General features: G+C 39.8%; 1 protein-coding gene across 1 annotated transcript in view; it reads right to left on the reverse strand.

Annotated features, from left to right (window-relative positions):
• The window catches only part of KIAA0368 (KIAA0368 ortholog), a 61,763-nt gene that overhangs the window by 27,306 nt on the left and 17,993 nt on the right, over positions 1-16,464 (reverse strand). The window contains exons 6-22 of the mRNA XM_010005464.1: positions 16,424-16,458; positions 14,931-15,099; positions 14,258-14,397; positions 13,191-13,272; positions 12,804-12,923; positions 12,548-12,633; positions 12,205-12,283; positions 11,066-11,115; positions 10,448-10,514; positions 10,217-10,339; positions 8,982-9,085; positions 7,810-7,933; positions 5,928-6,008; positions 4,961-5,189; positions 4,335-4,426; positions 2,459-2,593; positions 176-341 (exon numbers count right to left, since the gene is read on the reverse strand). Coding sequence (XP_010003766.1) covers positions 176-341; positions 2,459-2,593; positions 4,335-4,426; positions 4,961-5,189; positions 5,928-6,008; positions 7,810-7,933; positions 8,982-9,085; positions 10,217-10,339; positions 10,448-10,514; positions 11,066-11,115; positions 12,205-12,283; positions 12,548-12,633; positions 12,804-12,923; positions 13,191-13,272; positions 14,258-14,397; positions 14,931-15,099; positions 16,424-16,458 — 1,882 coding nt within the window. The remainder of the gene's footprint in view (positions 1-175; positions 342-2,458; positions 2,594-4,334; positions 4,427-4,960; positions 5,190-5,927; positions 6,009-7,809; positions 7,934-8,981; positions 9,086-10,216; positions 10,340-10,447; positions 10,515-11,065; positions 11,116-12,204; positions 12,284-12,547; positions 12,634-12,803; positions 12,924-13,190; positions 13,273-14,257; positions 14,398-14,930; positions 15,100-16,423; positions 16,459-16,464) is intronic.

The following is a 16,464-nucleotide window of genomic DNA, read 5'->3' on the forward strand; positions in this document are numbered from 1 at the left end:
AATGGTTAGTCCATGCACCTAATCAGATGACATTTTTACAGGCTGTACATTCTACCACAGAAAGTAAACTCAAGACTACAGTAATTATGAGCTGAATGTCTTAGAAAGTCCTCAGTCTGGGCTGGCTAGAAAAACAACTAGTTAACATGCAGCAAGTTCTCAGGCAGGAAGTTACCTATGGTCTCTGTCGTTGACTTTATGAGCTGGTCTTGTTCCGGCATGACTGCAGTGTTTGGCTGTTCTAGGTCATGTAGCTCCATTGTTCTGATTTTCCCTTTGGCCAAGTACCTTCCTACTGTAAATCCCAAAGCCAACAAGGATCCATGTTGGACCTCCGGGCTCTACAGACAACACCAACAGTGCAGAAAGTCTCATTTTCAAGGTAAGTAACACTTTGCAAAAAGCACTGATTTTAAAACACATACGGGCAAACCAGATGAGAAGACAACCTAAGGAATGCAGGCTTAATATATGATGAAACAATGGAGAGTTGTCAATACTGATAAAGCTCTCTGATGGATGGTGTTCTTGTAAGATAAATGAACAAAACTCAGCAGAGGCTTAGGAGGACAGATTAAGAGCTTTTCATCAGCACTTGCACTCCTAAAGTGTGCACTCTTGGCAGATAGGCAAAAATAAATAACTAAAAATCCAACTAATCTCATTTGTAAGTACAGACTTAGAAGGTGAACTAAGAGAATACAAAGATAATACGCTGTCTCTGCTTAAAAACTGGGCATACTCAGATTAACGAGACAAAATTTTAAAAAGCAGTAAAGGAGAAGTACTTGACTTGCACTGCGAAGAATGAGAATACCCTCGGCCAACAAACACTGAAGGCAATACCTCTACACAGTTAGCAGGCCACAGACTGAAAACTAATTAGTATCACTGACTATCAAGAACATCAATTTGTGCAATGCTGATTTGGCACTAAGACTATCTAATGATACAGCTCATTCCCACAGGTGAATTCTAACAAAAGGCTTCTGTGCAGAAATAAGGTTGTGAAACTTAAATACTACTTTAATTGGAGGAAAAAAAAAAAAAAGGAAAGGGCTTAAACTCAGGGACATATATCTGTATTTTACCACAACTTTGCAATAAGCTGCATCAGTGCAACTGTGCTGGCAGGATGAGATTCTAAACCTAGCTTGGCCACCAGCAACTGCTCCTTATTGTGGTCTCACAGCAGCAAAGCCAGCTAGAGATGGGACCTTCCCCCATCTCCACCTCAGCTACCCATTTATAATGCAGTCCTCACTGAGCCACTGCAGATCATCACCACCACTCCTAGCTATACTTACTCAGCTGATTTTGTACATTTGCAGGAAACCAGAGCTCTACCTGCTTCAAACTAAAAACTGCACAGAAACACCATGCTTTTTTGTGTTTCATAGTTCACATCCCCTCTCTAATCTCTGTTCCAAGAAAGGTCAACCTTGGCTTCACAGGTAAACAAGTCAGAATACAGCAGTGGGGAGGCTGGGATCCATCTGTGCTGGACTCACCTTTGACAACTCAGAAGCTGCACCCTACGTGAAACTGAGCAATGACATAGCTTTGGCTAACAGACACAGCTTTCACAGGTTCAAAATAAATCGTGTTTGTAAATTACAGCATAAAGTGATCAGCATTTCTTGTCAGCATTTGAGCCTGTTACATGCAATGTAAAATGGTAGTCTACTAAGTCTTTCAGAGAGACTGATATAAAAATCTCTTGGGGAAAATGCAACCTAAAAATGCTACTATTTCCCTTCCTTTCAGGATTCAAGGTTCACTAACACAGAAACCTGCCCAATTTAAGGACAACAATTTCAGGAATCCATGCTCATAAAAGCAAAATGCAGAGATAAGAAAAATGTCAGGAGGAAGGAGCTGCAAGAAGGAAGGCAGATGAACACACCATGTAGAGCTACAGTGGCAGAGGGCTGCTGAGCAGCACATGTAGGCTGGGAGGGAAGACGGTCTCCAGCTGACAAAAGACTGGAGGTGATGGGAAGCCAGAAGGCTGCTGTGGCTCAGGAGGTGAGGGGAAGTTAAACACTCAAAAAGTTAAACATTTTCTCAGTTATGCAGGTACCTGTAGTTGCTCATGAACAAGGAACCAGTAAACTGTTTGAGGTTGGTAGTGTGATCCATTACCACTCAACAGGACAAGGAATATTTAGCTGGCTAAAACTGGTTAAATATGTGACAGTGCTAGCTTTGTTAGGGAAATGCTTCCAGTAAATCCCTCCTAGTGACCTTAACAACAGCTTTAGGGACTAATTTATTTAAATATTTGTTGCACTCACCTGCAACAAAAAATCCCTTCTCATTGTCCATCTGGAAGTCAGCTAGTTAATTTTACACTCAGATTAAGGCTAATATACCCTGGACTCACTGTGAGATTCAGATATCCTATTTCTTATTTTGAGAAAAAAACAAGAAGAAGCAGACAAAGGAAGGTAGTTACATGGTTGTCTTTTGTCATCTTGATCAGCTGCTCCAAGGAGGCTTTAAGCTCATCTCCAGACATGGTAGACAGCACTACAGAATAAAACAGGGCTGCAAGCTCACGCATTTCTTCTTTGTTTGTGTTCATCAGGCTCTGTGGGAGTTTTTAAAAAGAAACATGAAATACAGAAGGAGCTTCTTATACAGTCTGTTCATACAGAGCTTCAATATAGAAGCGCAACTGTCATGCAGCTACATAAACAGTACTCAAATCAGAAACCACTCTTTAAACCAACAGCACTATCACTTAGTAAGAAATGAAGCACTCAATTCAGCAAAGCATTCATTACACACTCCACGTTTAGGAGGAAGATCACCACTAGTCACAAGCAGGCTATCCACCAATTCTGCATTAAATATACTGATTGAATGCTTGGCTGCATTTTGTCCTCAGAGAAGAGCTTCCACATTTTTAATCCATACTGAGCTAGAAAAAGCCCTAAATACACTATTTTTTCTGAGGTACATTTCCTTTTTATTACTTAAAGGCAAAAAAAAACCCATCACACCCCAGAAGATGGAACCAGATGAATCCAAAGGTCACAATAAAATCAAGTGTCCAGGAAATCACAACTCTAAATGCAAATTTATCCACCTTTTTTAGAGATCTTGTACTAATTCAATTGTTAAAAATTGATTTTGGGAAGCCTCAGGTAATTTGTTAAGATATAATCTTATCTCTGCCATGAATTTGATGTATAATGCAACACACTCCCATGAAAAATTAATACCCAAAGCTTTGAATGGCTTGGGCCACCACAAAGAGGGCAGAAACGAGTGAGTAAAAAAGAAATGCAATCTGACAGGCTCATGGAAACTAATTCTAACCTCAAATCAAAATTTGCACCAGATCACATAACTGACTTCTAACAAAACCCTGGACCCGCTCCTTCTTTTTGGCAAAGTGAAATCACACTAAGGATGATTTACAACAGTTTTTCTGGAACTAGTCAGCATCACTTACCACCCCTAGAAGCTTAATTTTGTAAATGGATACAAGGCCAATGAAAAAGAAGATTTTTCTGCAAATAATGAGCAATACTGAAAAGGAGAATGTCTTTAAGTGGTCTCCTTGGAGGTTCATAACTGCATCAAACAAGATGTGGTAAACTGTATACAGTGTGCAATGCAGCACAGAGAGCAGCAAGAAACATTATTAGAACATATTCCTATGTTTATTTAACTCGACCAACTATTTTTTTGTTAGATTCCCCCAGTGACAGCAAAGGCAGCCTGTAAGAGTTTACCAAATCATGGATGTTTGAAGCAAAACATGAAAAAGAAGAAAAGTTGCCCAATAAAAGAAGGAAAGCAGACTTCTCTTTGGCTTATTCCCAAGCCAGCTCTAGTTTATCTGGGTTTTTTGTTTGAGACTAACAAAAAAACCTCCATAGGAAGTGCTCTGAAACAATTAGGGACCTTAAAATTTATCTAATTTTCTCAGAAGCAACTTGCCTCTTCCCATTGGAACATTGCTAAAACAATCTGTTAAACATTTGCAGAATTTTGCTTTCAATCTTCTTTTGCTGTTTAATGGTTCTTTTGATGAAGGGGAAAAACTAACTGACTATATTAACAAGATCAATGACTTAGATTACTCGAGCATGTAGGCCAATGAACAAAATCAGTAACATCGAAGAACCAAAAAATAATTTTCCCTACCCTGCTACAAAAAACATCTCATGAAGTATTAACTGCAAGTAGAAGTACCAGATTTCAAATTTGGTGCATAACTGGAAATAATACTCCATTCCACCACAGGAAAATGCCACATTATGCTAGTGCCAAACCCTCTCCACCCCAAAAATAAATACATAAAAGGGTTTTCAGTGTACCTTTATCCAATCCATTTTGTCTACAAATCTGGTGGCCAGTTTTTCTGGATACACTGAAACAACTTCTAGAAGACAATACATGACTGGCAAGCCTAAACAGCAATTAAATAATCAGGTTATTGAACAATTTTACACAACAATATCACAAACAGTGTTACAGAGCTTAAGAAGTATCAAGCATTACAAAGTATTAATTTCCAATTCACTAAGGACAACAAACAATACAGAATAATAGGTTATAGTATTTCTCAGAAATATTAGGAAAACTAATAGAAGGAAACATTCTGGTAGATTTTTTTTTCCAAAGACATTCAGATGTTTTAAAACTACCCTTATTGCAGATACACTATTAATCAGAGCAAGGAAGACACAGCATTCACTGGTGAGAAAGCTGTTATACACAATACTCCCACAATTGTCAAGCATCATGTAAACTGATACTGCAATTTTACTGTCCTGCTTTCTCCCACCTACACAGCAGCATGTAAGAGAACAAGCTTAAGATGAAGAGTCTGTGTTGCAATTCTGTAAATGCTGCAGCCAAGTTCAAAGCACTGGGGGCAGCAACTCATACTGAAAAGGGAAGACATTTTTTCTTCAAGATGACGCTGCATACAGCTTCTTACCTCCAACACCAGCTAGCAGCTGCTGAAGAAGGCCAATATATATATGTACAGGGTTGGTTTCTGCACTTTTTGAAGAGGAGGAGGAAGAGAATGATATGTGGTTGCCAGACATGAGGTTTCTTACGTAACGTCCAATGGCTGGAGCATGATCTTGCATATCTGCCAAGCTCTGCGAGGTTGGCACCACACCTGCACTGTGAGCAAGGCACATCCGCAGATACAGAACTATCTAAGTAGAGAACAGAAAAACAGGAAACTGAGTGCCTGAGCACCTGGAAAACCATGGAGGAGACAAAAGAAAAGATCAGGGAATATGCTGTATGTAGTGTAACTAAAACAAATACAGTTTACTCTTTAATAAAAACTAGAGAGAAGCCTCAGCATGGAGACAGGAACAAGCAGCAAGTGTAGTAAATCTTAGGACCAGTTTCTGCAATATGCCTGTGCAAGCAGACAACTCTACAGTGCCTGCGTCACTGAAAAGATTAAATCATGCACAGCCTTATGGTTTACCTTAAGCTGATGCAATCTCCTTGCAGGCAGTTCAGCCTGTACTCTATACTAATTTGGCATGCATGCAAATGTAACCCAATGCATTGCTAACCTTGCATCGCATCTGCATTTGTGACTACAAATCACTCAAGCCAGGAATCCGCTATGAAAAGCAGAGCCTCAAGGAGCATAATGGGACTTTTGCACAGGATTGCCAGTTTCTCTCTCCGAGAAGCTATTACGTTAGGTATGCTGCAGAAAGCAGTGAAGCAGCCCTCTCAAGAACATTCCTCCCATCCCCTCTGAAAATCCTGTTCTGACTACCGTTTAAGGACAGACAGATAAAGGATGGAGAGTTAATCTCCACAACTGGTTGCCAGAGGTATTTTAGAATGTCAGCTGACTTATGGTAACTGCTAACTTCTTACACTACTCTCTAAACAATACATCCAAGGAAGTAAATCCAGATCATTACCTCTCCAAATGTTGCAGGATTGAAAGGCAATGCTGCAGTTCCAGTCATGTATTTAGCTGGAGTTTTCATTCGGTGAGAGGCCTAAACAACAGAGTATATTAAGACTGGAACAGTCAGACCCGTGCACAGGAGAGATGCTGGAAAGGTCAACAAAATTTTACTGATGCAACTATGTTTATTCTCCACTTAGCAACTGAAAAAGTACAACAGTTCTATATCAAGAAGGGCACAGTGCACTTGGTAACAGTACAGTTTAGGTCCATCAACTTTATACCCCTATCAACCCAGAAAGTGAAAACCTGGAATTCAAGAGAGGGAACAACAGGGGAGGCTGGAGGAGGACAACATTCATTTTTTCCCTCTGGAAAAAAGTAGCACTTTAGAATTTAAAAACCAAAATACCTCATGAACTTCCTAACTCTAAGGTGCCCCAGCTGACAGGCAGCCAGGAAGCCTGGAGATGACAGATCCACCTGGAGAGGCTGCAGAGCAGCTGGAGTCCTCCAATACTGGGAGGTGGGCACCCTGAGCTGCACCAGCCAAGCCCAGCGAGTGTCTCAGAGCTTGCTCCATGCAAGGCTGCTGATGCAGCAAACGAGCAACTCCCTTCCTTGGAAACATTAGCTTTATCAAGCAGGTGTATTCCAGCAGGAAAACACCCAAACAGAAAGTTTCCAGTAACACCCACTGCAAATGCTGCAGAAAAGCATGTCCTTATTATCCTCCAGGCAATATACACATCAGGGCTAGGGCTGGATTCAGCAGTGCAGCCTTGTATCTGAAAAAACACACAAAGACAGCAGATCCTCACATCTCTCAAAATGCTCAGATCTTTTGCTGTACTGTAACTTCCATGACATCCAGAAGCATCAGTGAAAACCTGATTTAGTGGACCAGATGACTCCTCTGAAAAATAAGTTCCCATCCATACCCAGCAGATCAGGTACTACTCTCTCACATATGCTTCCATACAGAGGGAGATCGTGATAACTGATGCAGGAAAGCCATTTTGCACCTCAGACTGCTGTGCCAAGTAATGCATACAAACCTCTCTAACATCCCCCAATATTTGCAGATTATTCATGATATATGAAAATTCACATATTAAGAAAACTAACCAAATAAATGTACATCCAGTATTTTTTAGTATGACTTCAGAACATGTAAGGAAGACCTGAAAACTACTCAATTTTAATTTTTTTTTAAATTTACCTAAGAGTGAGGGAATCCTGTTCTTTTTTCTCTGTAGTGATTATTTAGTGGCAGTATAGAAGTCTGGGAACATTTAAAAATTAACCACAAGGAGATAGGTATTTAATAGTGTTATTAAAAACTCAAATCTTGGTTTCTTAGTTTTCTGGTTGAACAACCAGTATTTTGGACAAAAGCAATTTTTTTCATAAAGCTTCAAATACTTCATATACTAGCACAGCAATGACTATGAGCCAGCAATGTGCCCTTGTAGCCAAGAAGGCCAATTACATCATCCTGGGGTGCATTAGAAAGGGAGAGGTTAGTAGGTCAAGGGAGGTTCTCCTCCCCCTCTATTCTGCCTTGGTGAGGCCACATCTGTGTAACACAGAGCAGATGTTAACAGCTTCCCAGATGATCTCTCAGTGCAAGCACTGAGGGTAAACTCAGTGGTACAGTTTTCAGCATATTATTGCATTAGACTCATGAGAGGTTATTTATACGGCCATTATTTCCACAGATTATAATGAATATGAATTATCAAGCCTTTAAGACAACAAACCAGACTTACTCACTTGTTCCTTGGGGGAGGTGAAGGAGACAAATACAGGGAAGGGAAGACCACCACACTTAATTACATGCTTGACCATCAGACATGTGTTTATCATTTACCAGGATGGAAGCACTGTACCTTGTCTTGAATATAATGGACCATTTCAGGGAAGGAAGGCATCTGCTTCCCAGAACTCTCTTTTTCATTTTTACCAGGAAATGTTCTCAGAACCCGCTGGGCTTCTCCATGTACCTCTTCTCGTCTTTCAAAAGAAAAGATGAGAAACAGATATTTGCACTTAATAAATGGCCTTTAACGATCAATAAGACACCTTGGGAAACTCAGAGAGAGAGAACAGCTTTTAAATGAGAAGTTATTTTTTTGCAAGGAAGGGGAAAAAAGCTTGCATGAGAACTTGAAAAGATTTGTTTATTTTAGAAAGGGGGAACAAGTATAGTGATGAGTGACCTCCACAATACAGCCTGGATCAGCTCACTTCTGCTCCTCTTATATCCTTCTAGTGTTCACTGCCCATTCCTGGTTCCAACATCCTTGCTCTCCTACCTGCTCCTCCTCCCTGTCACTTCCTATACTCAAGGCTCATCTAACACCCTGCCAGGTTTGTCACTGCTTAGAAAAGATCAGCTCCTGAAACAGTGCTGACACTGCAATGACAGAGAGGTTTTGTTGGAACTGATTTGTTTAGCTTTCCTTAGCTACACAATAGCCACTCACATCGAAAATCAAGCAATTAAAGCAAGCTGGAAAAACACCCACCACTTAAACTGCCGTAAAAGAAAACTGCAAATTAAATTATAACTGTAATTTAATGACTCAATTACTGCTCAGCAGAGAGTGGCAATTCTCACAAGTGCGTGCTCCTAATGTTTTGCAAATACAGGCTAAAAATAGGCTGATAGAATTTGCCAGGAAAAAACAATTTCTAGCCACTGTAAAGGTGATTTAATTTAATGCATTTTTACTTTGCAATTGCAATTAATCATTAATACAAAATACCTAAGTAACAGCAGCTCATCTGAACAAGAAAAAGAATCCAAGGCAAAGACTATCGTAAGGCACAGCAACAGTTTTCCACAGAACTGTCAAGAATGCCCCCAAGTAAAGATTAATTTCCAAATGATCCTACTTGGCTTTCAGGAAGTGATTTTTTGTGTACATGCATACACACACATAATAATTACTAGTGATTAATATTTAATTAATATTTCATCCAAACGTATATTGAATGAAAATGTGTGTGTGTGTGTGTGTGTGTGTATGAAAACAACTTAAAAAGGAAAACAACTTACGGGTCTCCCGCAGCTAACAGGAGTAAGTATCTGGAAGGGATATGATCTGGAGGGAATACTGTGCTAGCGAATTTCACAGCCACTTGACGTACTTGAACTTCAGGCTTAAAGAGAAGAGACATGAACACATGGCTGAGCTTTACATGAACACATTAATAACCTGCAATCCCGACTTGTAAATTAGAAGTCATCTGTTTTGTCTGCTGGTACCAACATGACTCAAAGAACTTAAACATTTTGAGACACTGCTCTTGCTAACCCTTCACATGGCAGGAGACAGGAAAAAGCTAGCTTCTCCTGCATACACAAGTGGAGAATAAAATGTTTAATCAAACACAAGCACTTTTTGGGGAATCATAAATCAAGATCATTGCTAATTAGACACATGAACTACCCAACCCAGGCAATTTTGAAATGAAGAATGACACACATCACCTATCCACACAAAAAAACCCTGCACCTAGGAGCAGCACAGCCAGAGGTAGAAAAGAAACATAAACTTAGGGTGGTGATTCTCTCTGCTGGGTTCAGACAGTCTCAAAATGGTATTGCCCAGAGATCGAGATTGCTTAAGCACCCAGGAAAGAGACTTACCACCATGAATACAGTCTCCTACACAGTTACTACTGCAACCACTGGAAATACATATACCTCCACAGGCACCCTGAGTACCCATGCAAACATATAGTATAAAAAACCCACTCTTTTTGCAAACCCAGACTTCTGGGGAATTCTAAACATAAACAAGACACCCATAAAGTAAGACAGTAAGTGAAGTGTGGTTTCCTCTGGATTAGTGTCTCAAGGATGAGTTCCTGGGGAGGTTCCTAAGTGCCTTATGATGTTTGAAATCACGTAGCACACTGAAATCCCCATTTAGCAATATATGATCCTTTCTATCAAACTCTTACTTTCACAAAGCACTTCCCAAGACACTGTCCTTGAAGCATCTACTTTTCTAAGTTTTCTTAAGAGGAGACTATGAGAAACATACAGAGCAATCACAACAGCTTTCTTTGTTCACAAAACAGAACACAACTAGCAAACAGCATTGTTACCATATTGAAAATATTTCATCTGCGCATACACATCCTCCCTCCCCTCAGGCAGGCCAATACATGCAGTAAGAAAAAGGAGATCTATTCCTAAAGTATGTATCAGGAAGTGTCAGGAAACAGGAAAACAATGAATAGCTGTTTTTCTAAGGTACTTAATTTTTACTCCACTGAAAATACCTTTATTAAATAAGAAGCCACAAGAGCTTCCATCAGGGTACGCTGGGCTCCTTCCAAGTTACTGTATGCTCCAACCATCATAGACAAGGCCTCCTGAATGGCAAGCCTAGTATCAGCATCTTCCTGCAGTAAAAACCCAAGAGTTTTCACTTTACAGTATGTAGTGAGACAAGAATTACACAGAACCAGCACAACATGCTAACAATTTCCCAAAGCCCCAGCAGCACCTACCTTGCATAAAGCTTCAAAAAACTGCTGTACCAGCGCTATATCCTTGGTAAAAAGCTGAGGCATTCGGCTGAAACAAGATATTTTAATTCATGAAGTTTGGGAGTTTTTAAAGTGAAATGCTTCACATTTCAATGCTCTTCCCCTCATCCCACATAATATCTGTCAAACAAAACAGAGCCATCACAGAAGGTTTGCTCTGTCTTCTCCATTTCCCCCATGGAGCAGCACACTCCCACCTAATGCAGTTTGGAAAGTGAGATATTTTACAGACAATCACTTAGATCACCAGCATACAACTGAAGATACCACTTTTGTCTAGCTTCATGCCCTCTGGTCTTTGCTGCACATTCCTTAAATATATGTTTCCAGCAAACCAGAAAGTGGAACTATTTCTCAAATTCTGGACATAATTCATGAGCTGCCCCCAACCACTACTAGAGACACTATCAGCTAAAAACATGATTCTTTTTACACCTCTAGAGATGTCACAAGAAGAATGCTTTTCTCTGCACCATACACTCAACTGCAAAATTGTTAAGCAGCATAAAGCTTGCTGCTGATAAATTAACAGTTTACTCTGGAAAAATTATTCAATTGCTTAAATGGCACTTCAGTTACCTGGAGAGCTTTCCAACTGCCGAATATGCCATGGACAGCAGTTTTGAATCCTTGAATGATAAAACAATAAATAAAATTCAGCAAAATCAGAAAAACTAAACATTTATTTTCTAATTAAACATTTACTTTAAATCCTGTCTTCAAAGTGCTCAGACAGGCTTTCAAGGACAAAGAATCCTGGAACACAAAATAACTGTATCCAAGAACAGAAGTCTTACATAGGAAGAGAGGTTAACACACTTTTCTGCAAGAAACAGAAAATTACAAATGGCTACAAAATGTAAATATCCCTTCTGGTCTCAGCTGGTCTCACATTCTAGTTCAAGAGTGACACCTAAGGGGATTCAGTGAGAGTATGAAACAGCAGGAAAACGGACAGAAATCTTCCACTGGCCCTAAGCAGCAGTTTTACACAAAGGAAGCTGTAAGCACAATGGATCCTGAAGATGACCAGTGCAGCACATTTACACACAGGCTTACTTCCTCTGAACAATCTTTTTTCATGCCCTTCTCAATGGTAAGTAAAGCCCATGTGTTCAAAACCAAGTCAGGCCAGAAGGTCATATCCACAATCAAAGGAGGATCAAAGCTGCAGAACAGGGGGTCTGCCACATCGGCCCTTTGTAAGCTACACATAGGAGCATTGTGGGGAAATTTCCTTTGGAAAAGGCACTGCAAAATCCTCTCTAGGCTACTCCAGCATTTGTAGTTGTTTTTAACACCCTTCCCATAGCAATATCATCCCTGGACAGACAGGATGGAAGGTGTTATAAGCAGGTCTATACAGTTGCTAAGCACAATGCCTGGAGCTGAAGCCTCTATGTGCTTCAGAGTAAGGAGTAATTGCAGCTAGATGCTACTCTGCCCTCACTCTTTAAGATTACCACCACTGTTACTTCCTGAGACTTCTCCAAATAGTGTCCAAGCACATATCCATAGCTGTTAAACAAAAACAAGTTTTCCTAGACAGTCTTTTGAAGTATTTGCATCTCTTCCAACAAAATAGTTTTAAAAGTATGCTCTGACAGCCACCTCAGGCAATTACAAAAAAAAGATGTATCATCATAAAGGTACCTGAATTAATACCTTGTACTCATTTGAACAATTACAGCTCTACAATAAAGAACCTTTCAGCTTACCTCTTTATACTCATTGATCAGCTTTGTAAGTCCATTTAAAAGCATTGGGCCTAATGGCTTTATTTTACTTTCTGGACAACTGCAATTAGAGACATAAAAAAAAAAAATAAATTACCTTTTGTATCCCTTAAAAGTATCTTCTTGCACGGTAACTTTTTCTCAGCTTTGTTAAGCTGAGAAATTACAGCTGAGTGTGTGTAAGCACACACAGACACAGATTTCAGAACTAAAGAAAAACCCCTACTTTCTCTGAGTTTCTTACTCTTTCTTTCCCTTTAATTCAATTATATATTTAATAAGAGTGGCTCCTTAGAAGAAAATGCTCACTCTCTGCACTACTTACATGATACAAATATGATGCACAAACTGCAAGGACAGACTTCTCAGTTTTGCATTTGTGTTTGCCCCGAAGAGTCCATCATAGACCACCTGGCCAAAGGAACAAAGAGCATATAGAAGAGTGTCTGGCCTCACTTTCAAAAGGTTTTCTAATTTCCCTTCTTTAAAAACTGTCATCAGCAACAGTGCTTCCCTACCCTAAGTGCTGGAGGAACTGTATTATCAAGCTTATCAGAGCAGCTTAGGAACGTAAGCATTACCTGAATGTTAGCTGGGAATGTTTCTGCAGCTTGCCTGGATCTCAAAAGATGAGGAACTATCTTTAATTTAACACGGGTGCTGACGGACTCTCTTTTCATTTCTGGTTTCAGAACAGATCCCTGTCAGAAAGAGAGTTTAACTAATACAGTGTATCTTTGGACAGAAGTACATTTAAGTTAGCTAAATGTTTTTCTATCAGAACACACCAGGATAGACAAAAAATCAATAGCAAAAATGCTCAGTGAAAGCAGAGATTAAAGGGAGTGATATATTTCAGAGACACATATATATGCGTGTGTGTATGTGTGTTCTTCAAAGAAAATCAGGCAACTAAAATCACAGCTTCAGAAATTAAGCAGGTATGCAACTTTGAAGGCAAATCTTACCTCCTTGGTTTTCAGTGGTATATCCCCAAGATACACTTTATACATTTTGTTGATTATAGCAGGATTGTTCCAGTCAATTAAACTAAAGAAAAAAACACATTGAACACCAATGTTATGATTCTGACCTTTGATTACTTTTAAAAGTAATATATAAACTTTTCAGAGTTTCAACAGATCTAGATCTAATTATCCACATAATATGTAATCACAAAAAAATTATTACAAATTTAATTAAATACATACTTTGCTCTCCAGAGAAAGAATACCAACAAAAAGGGAAAGACGAGACAAGAAGCTAAGGATAGACTACTTCCTTAACCAGGTTGTCATGACTTAATATAATCATCACCCCTGTCACAACTGAGACATATGAACAGACTCAAATGGAGAAAGTTTCACATTATATATTTGACTCCAAGTTAAACAGTCCCATACTTTTAGTAATACAGAAGCCACCTACATATTTCAAAGGCAGGCATCTCTCACTCCAAATCTCCTACATGAGCCAGCAAGCCTTGCACAACCAATGACTCAGCAAAACAGTACCTATGGCAATTACTTTGGCCTCTTGATGGGTTTCCATGATGAAAGGTAGACTGCAGATGAGCAAAAGCTTTACTAATGCAGAAAAGACTGGCTATCAAACCTCCTGGACTATGGTCCACTTCACAGTTACAGTCTTTTTACTCCCGTAATAAATTAAGTGAAAGTATATTTTTCTGGGACTTATGATATAGACAACTTGACCAGCTGTTATCACTAACTAAGCCCTTATTGACCATCAATAACCCACAGAGGGCAAACTGGAAACCAAGAAGTAAGAAAATGGCTCAAAAGTGATACCAAGAGGACTGACAACAGACAGCTAAAGCTCTGGAGCCAAGCTGTGTTTCCAGCTGCAAGACACCATTCCCAGCCCCATGTAAATACATGGCAGCTCTGCAGGTATGCAGGGGGACTGCAGCTTTCCTCCTTTCAGAGCACAGTCTCTCTGTTGCACTACACTAACTGCTGCTACCTTTGTTAGGAACACTAGCATTATCTTTTCCAAATATTTAAATGTATACCTTTGTTTGCTCTTTAGTTCCAGGTCTGCTGCAGTGGCAACACTGTGTCTTGTATCACTGGAGGCTACAACCAGGTGTATGACAGCTTCAAGTTCTGGCACTTGCTCAGCTTCAATGAACTTCACTATCCCCAGCTTACACTGTTCAACAGTGGGAAAAGTAAAAGCAGCATTACTGACAAGAAAGCATATTTCACAATAATCATAGCAGTTCAGCTGTCTGAAGCAATGGTTTCTGGTGCTAAGGAGAAGTGCATGAGCTCTCCATACCTTTAACAGCACCCTCATCTTGTGTCCTGTCAAAGCAGTCACTTGTGGCACAGTATGAGCATCACAACTAGGGATACTCTGCTACTTCTATGCTAAAAAGGGACACTTCATTAACATAAGAGAGTTTTGCAACTTTACTGTGTCTAGGAGGAAAACACAAAAGAGTAGGCTGCAGTTGTTGTTACTTCCTAGCTCTGAGAACTGTTGGAACCTCCCACACCATCTCATGGTTACAAAATTCCTTAAGGAATAATGCAAAGTCCCTCCATAAATTATCTCAAGGCAACAAAAGCTCTGGGCAAAATCAGTTACATACTTTCTCTCCAGATTTCCATTCCTCTGTCTGTAGCTGTCTCTATTACCGCCCCCAGTTCACCAAGGCCCAGCCCCACAGATTCAAGTACCTGTTCTAGAACTTCTGGTGTCCATGGGCTATCTCCAATTACCCTTTTGGCTGCATAAAAGCTCATGCCTGGAGGTGGCTGAGGGATTCCAGGACCTCCCACGTTACTCGATGAAGAGCCCTGGGCTGAGGGCACATTTTGTCGAGTCTGAGATTCATTCAACACAAACCTAAGCAGGTGGGAAAGGAGTTTCATTAGAGGCTTTACCAATCCACACAGTCAGCTGACTTAGAGACTGGAATGGAGGAACCTGTCCAATTTCACATATTCTTCTTTAATTAATCCCATGGTATAAGACAGAATTATACCCAGTGGATACTCAGCTACCAGTTATTCCAGCATATTCTGCAAGAGTCATAATAATCTCACTGTAACTGTTGGAAAACAAACCTCAGTTAGGAAAGGGATAGGTCCACTAGAGTTTCTGAAAAGTTATATCCAGTTACGAACCAGGAAGAATGATCTCTTTTTTATTACAAGTGAATGCTCAGGCAGTACTACATCTAAGAAACTTGTACTAAAAGCTTTAACAACATTTGTGTGATTTCCCCTGAAAAACGGGATATTATGAAGCATATGTAACATGATCAAGTAGCAAGAAACAATTCCTTGACACTATAAAAATACATAAATATGATAATGTCTTGGAAAATGGCAGTTTTAGTGCTGGGCAGGGAAGGGAAGCAAAAACGATAAAGTTAAGCTTTTAGATCTTAGTCTTTTAGGAGACTGGTTAGTCTAGCTGCCCTGTGCACAACTCCATAGTCTCACAAAATTTGCTCCACCTCTCTATGTATGCTTGGAAGCTGGTCAACACTTAAAGGCATCAAAATTGTACTGGAGAGACCAAGCAGAATTGCTTTGTTCTGCACAGTTGTAATCTGTTCAGCACTCAGCACACAGGCAACAAAAATATATGAACAGTTTCAAGAATAAGGATAAACATTAATCCCAGGCCCCATTAGTTAAAAACACTTGAACTCAACTATGAGCTTTAAGCACTACAGTTAGGCTTTCTGGTTGTTGCATGCAGACTGGCAAGGCTAATTAACAACTGGACAATGACAGAGCAAGCTCTACCAGGCATAAATTAGCTGTACACAGCTGCAAACACTCTCACTCCAGGGAGCAAGACATTGAGAGCCACAGACTAGCTGAAGTTACTCTCTGAGCACCTTTTGGAAAGAAAATTAATTATCCACCCCTACTCTTCTGGTCTCTTGGAGTATTTAAAGATTCTCATCCTTGGCCAGGGTACAAAAGAACTGTAGGAAGTGATGTCTCACTGCAAAGTTCAATAAAATAAGGAAGACGATGATCCCACTCTTAAAATTAAGACCCTGCTTTGTATCTTACAGAAACATGTAACCAGCTTCACCAAAGCTGGGCAATTACAACAAATTTTAAATCTGTTTCAAAGCTTGCAGTTCATAATGTTTCACACATTAAGAACACATCAATACTAGAGAAGACTAGTATGAACTTATACTTACCCATAAGGCATAAGAAGAACATCCAACATAAAGTCCAAAAG

Source organism: Chaetura pelagica, unplaced genomic scaffold (assembly GCF_000747805.2).
Source record: "Chaetura pelagica isolate M959 unplaced genomic scaffold, ChaPel_1.0 scaffold349, whole genome shotgun sequence".
In the NCBI taxonomy this organism is placed as follows: domain Eukaryota; kingdom Metazoa; phylum Chordata; class Aves; order Apodiformes; family Apodidae; genus Chaetura; species Chaetura pelagica.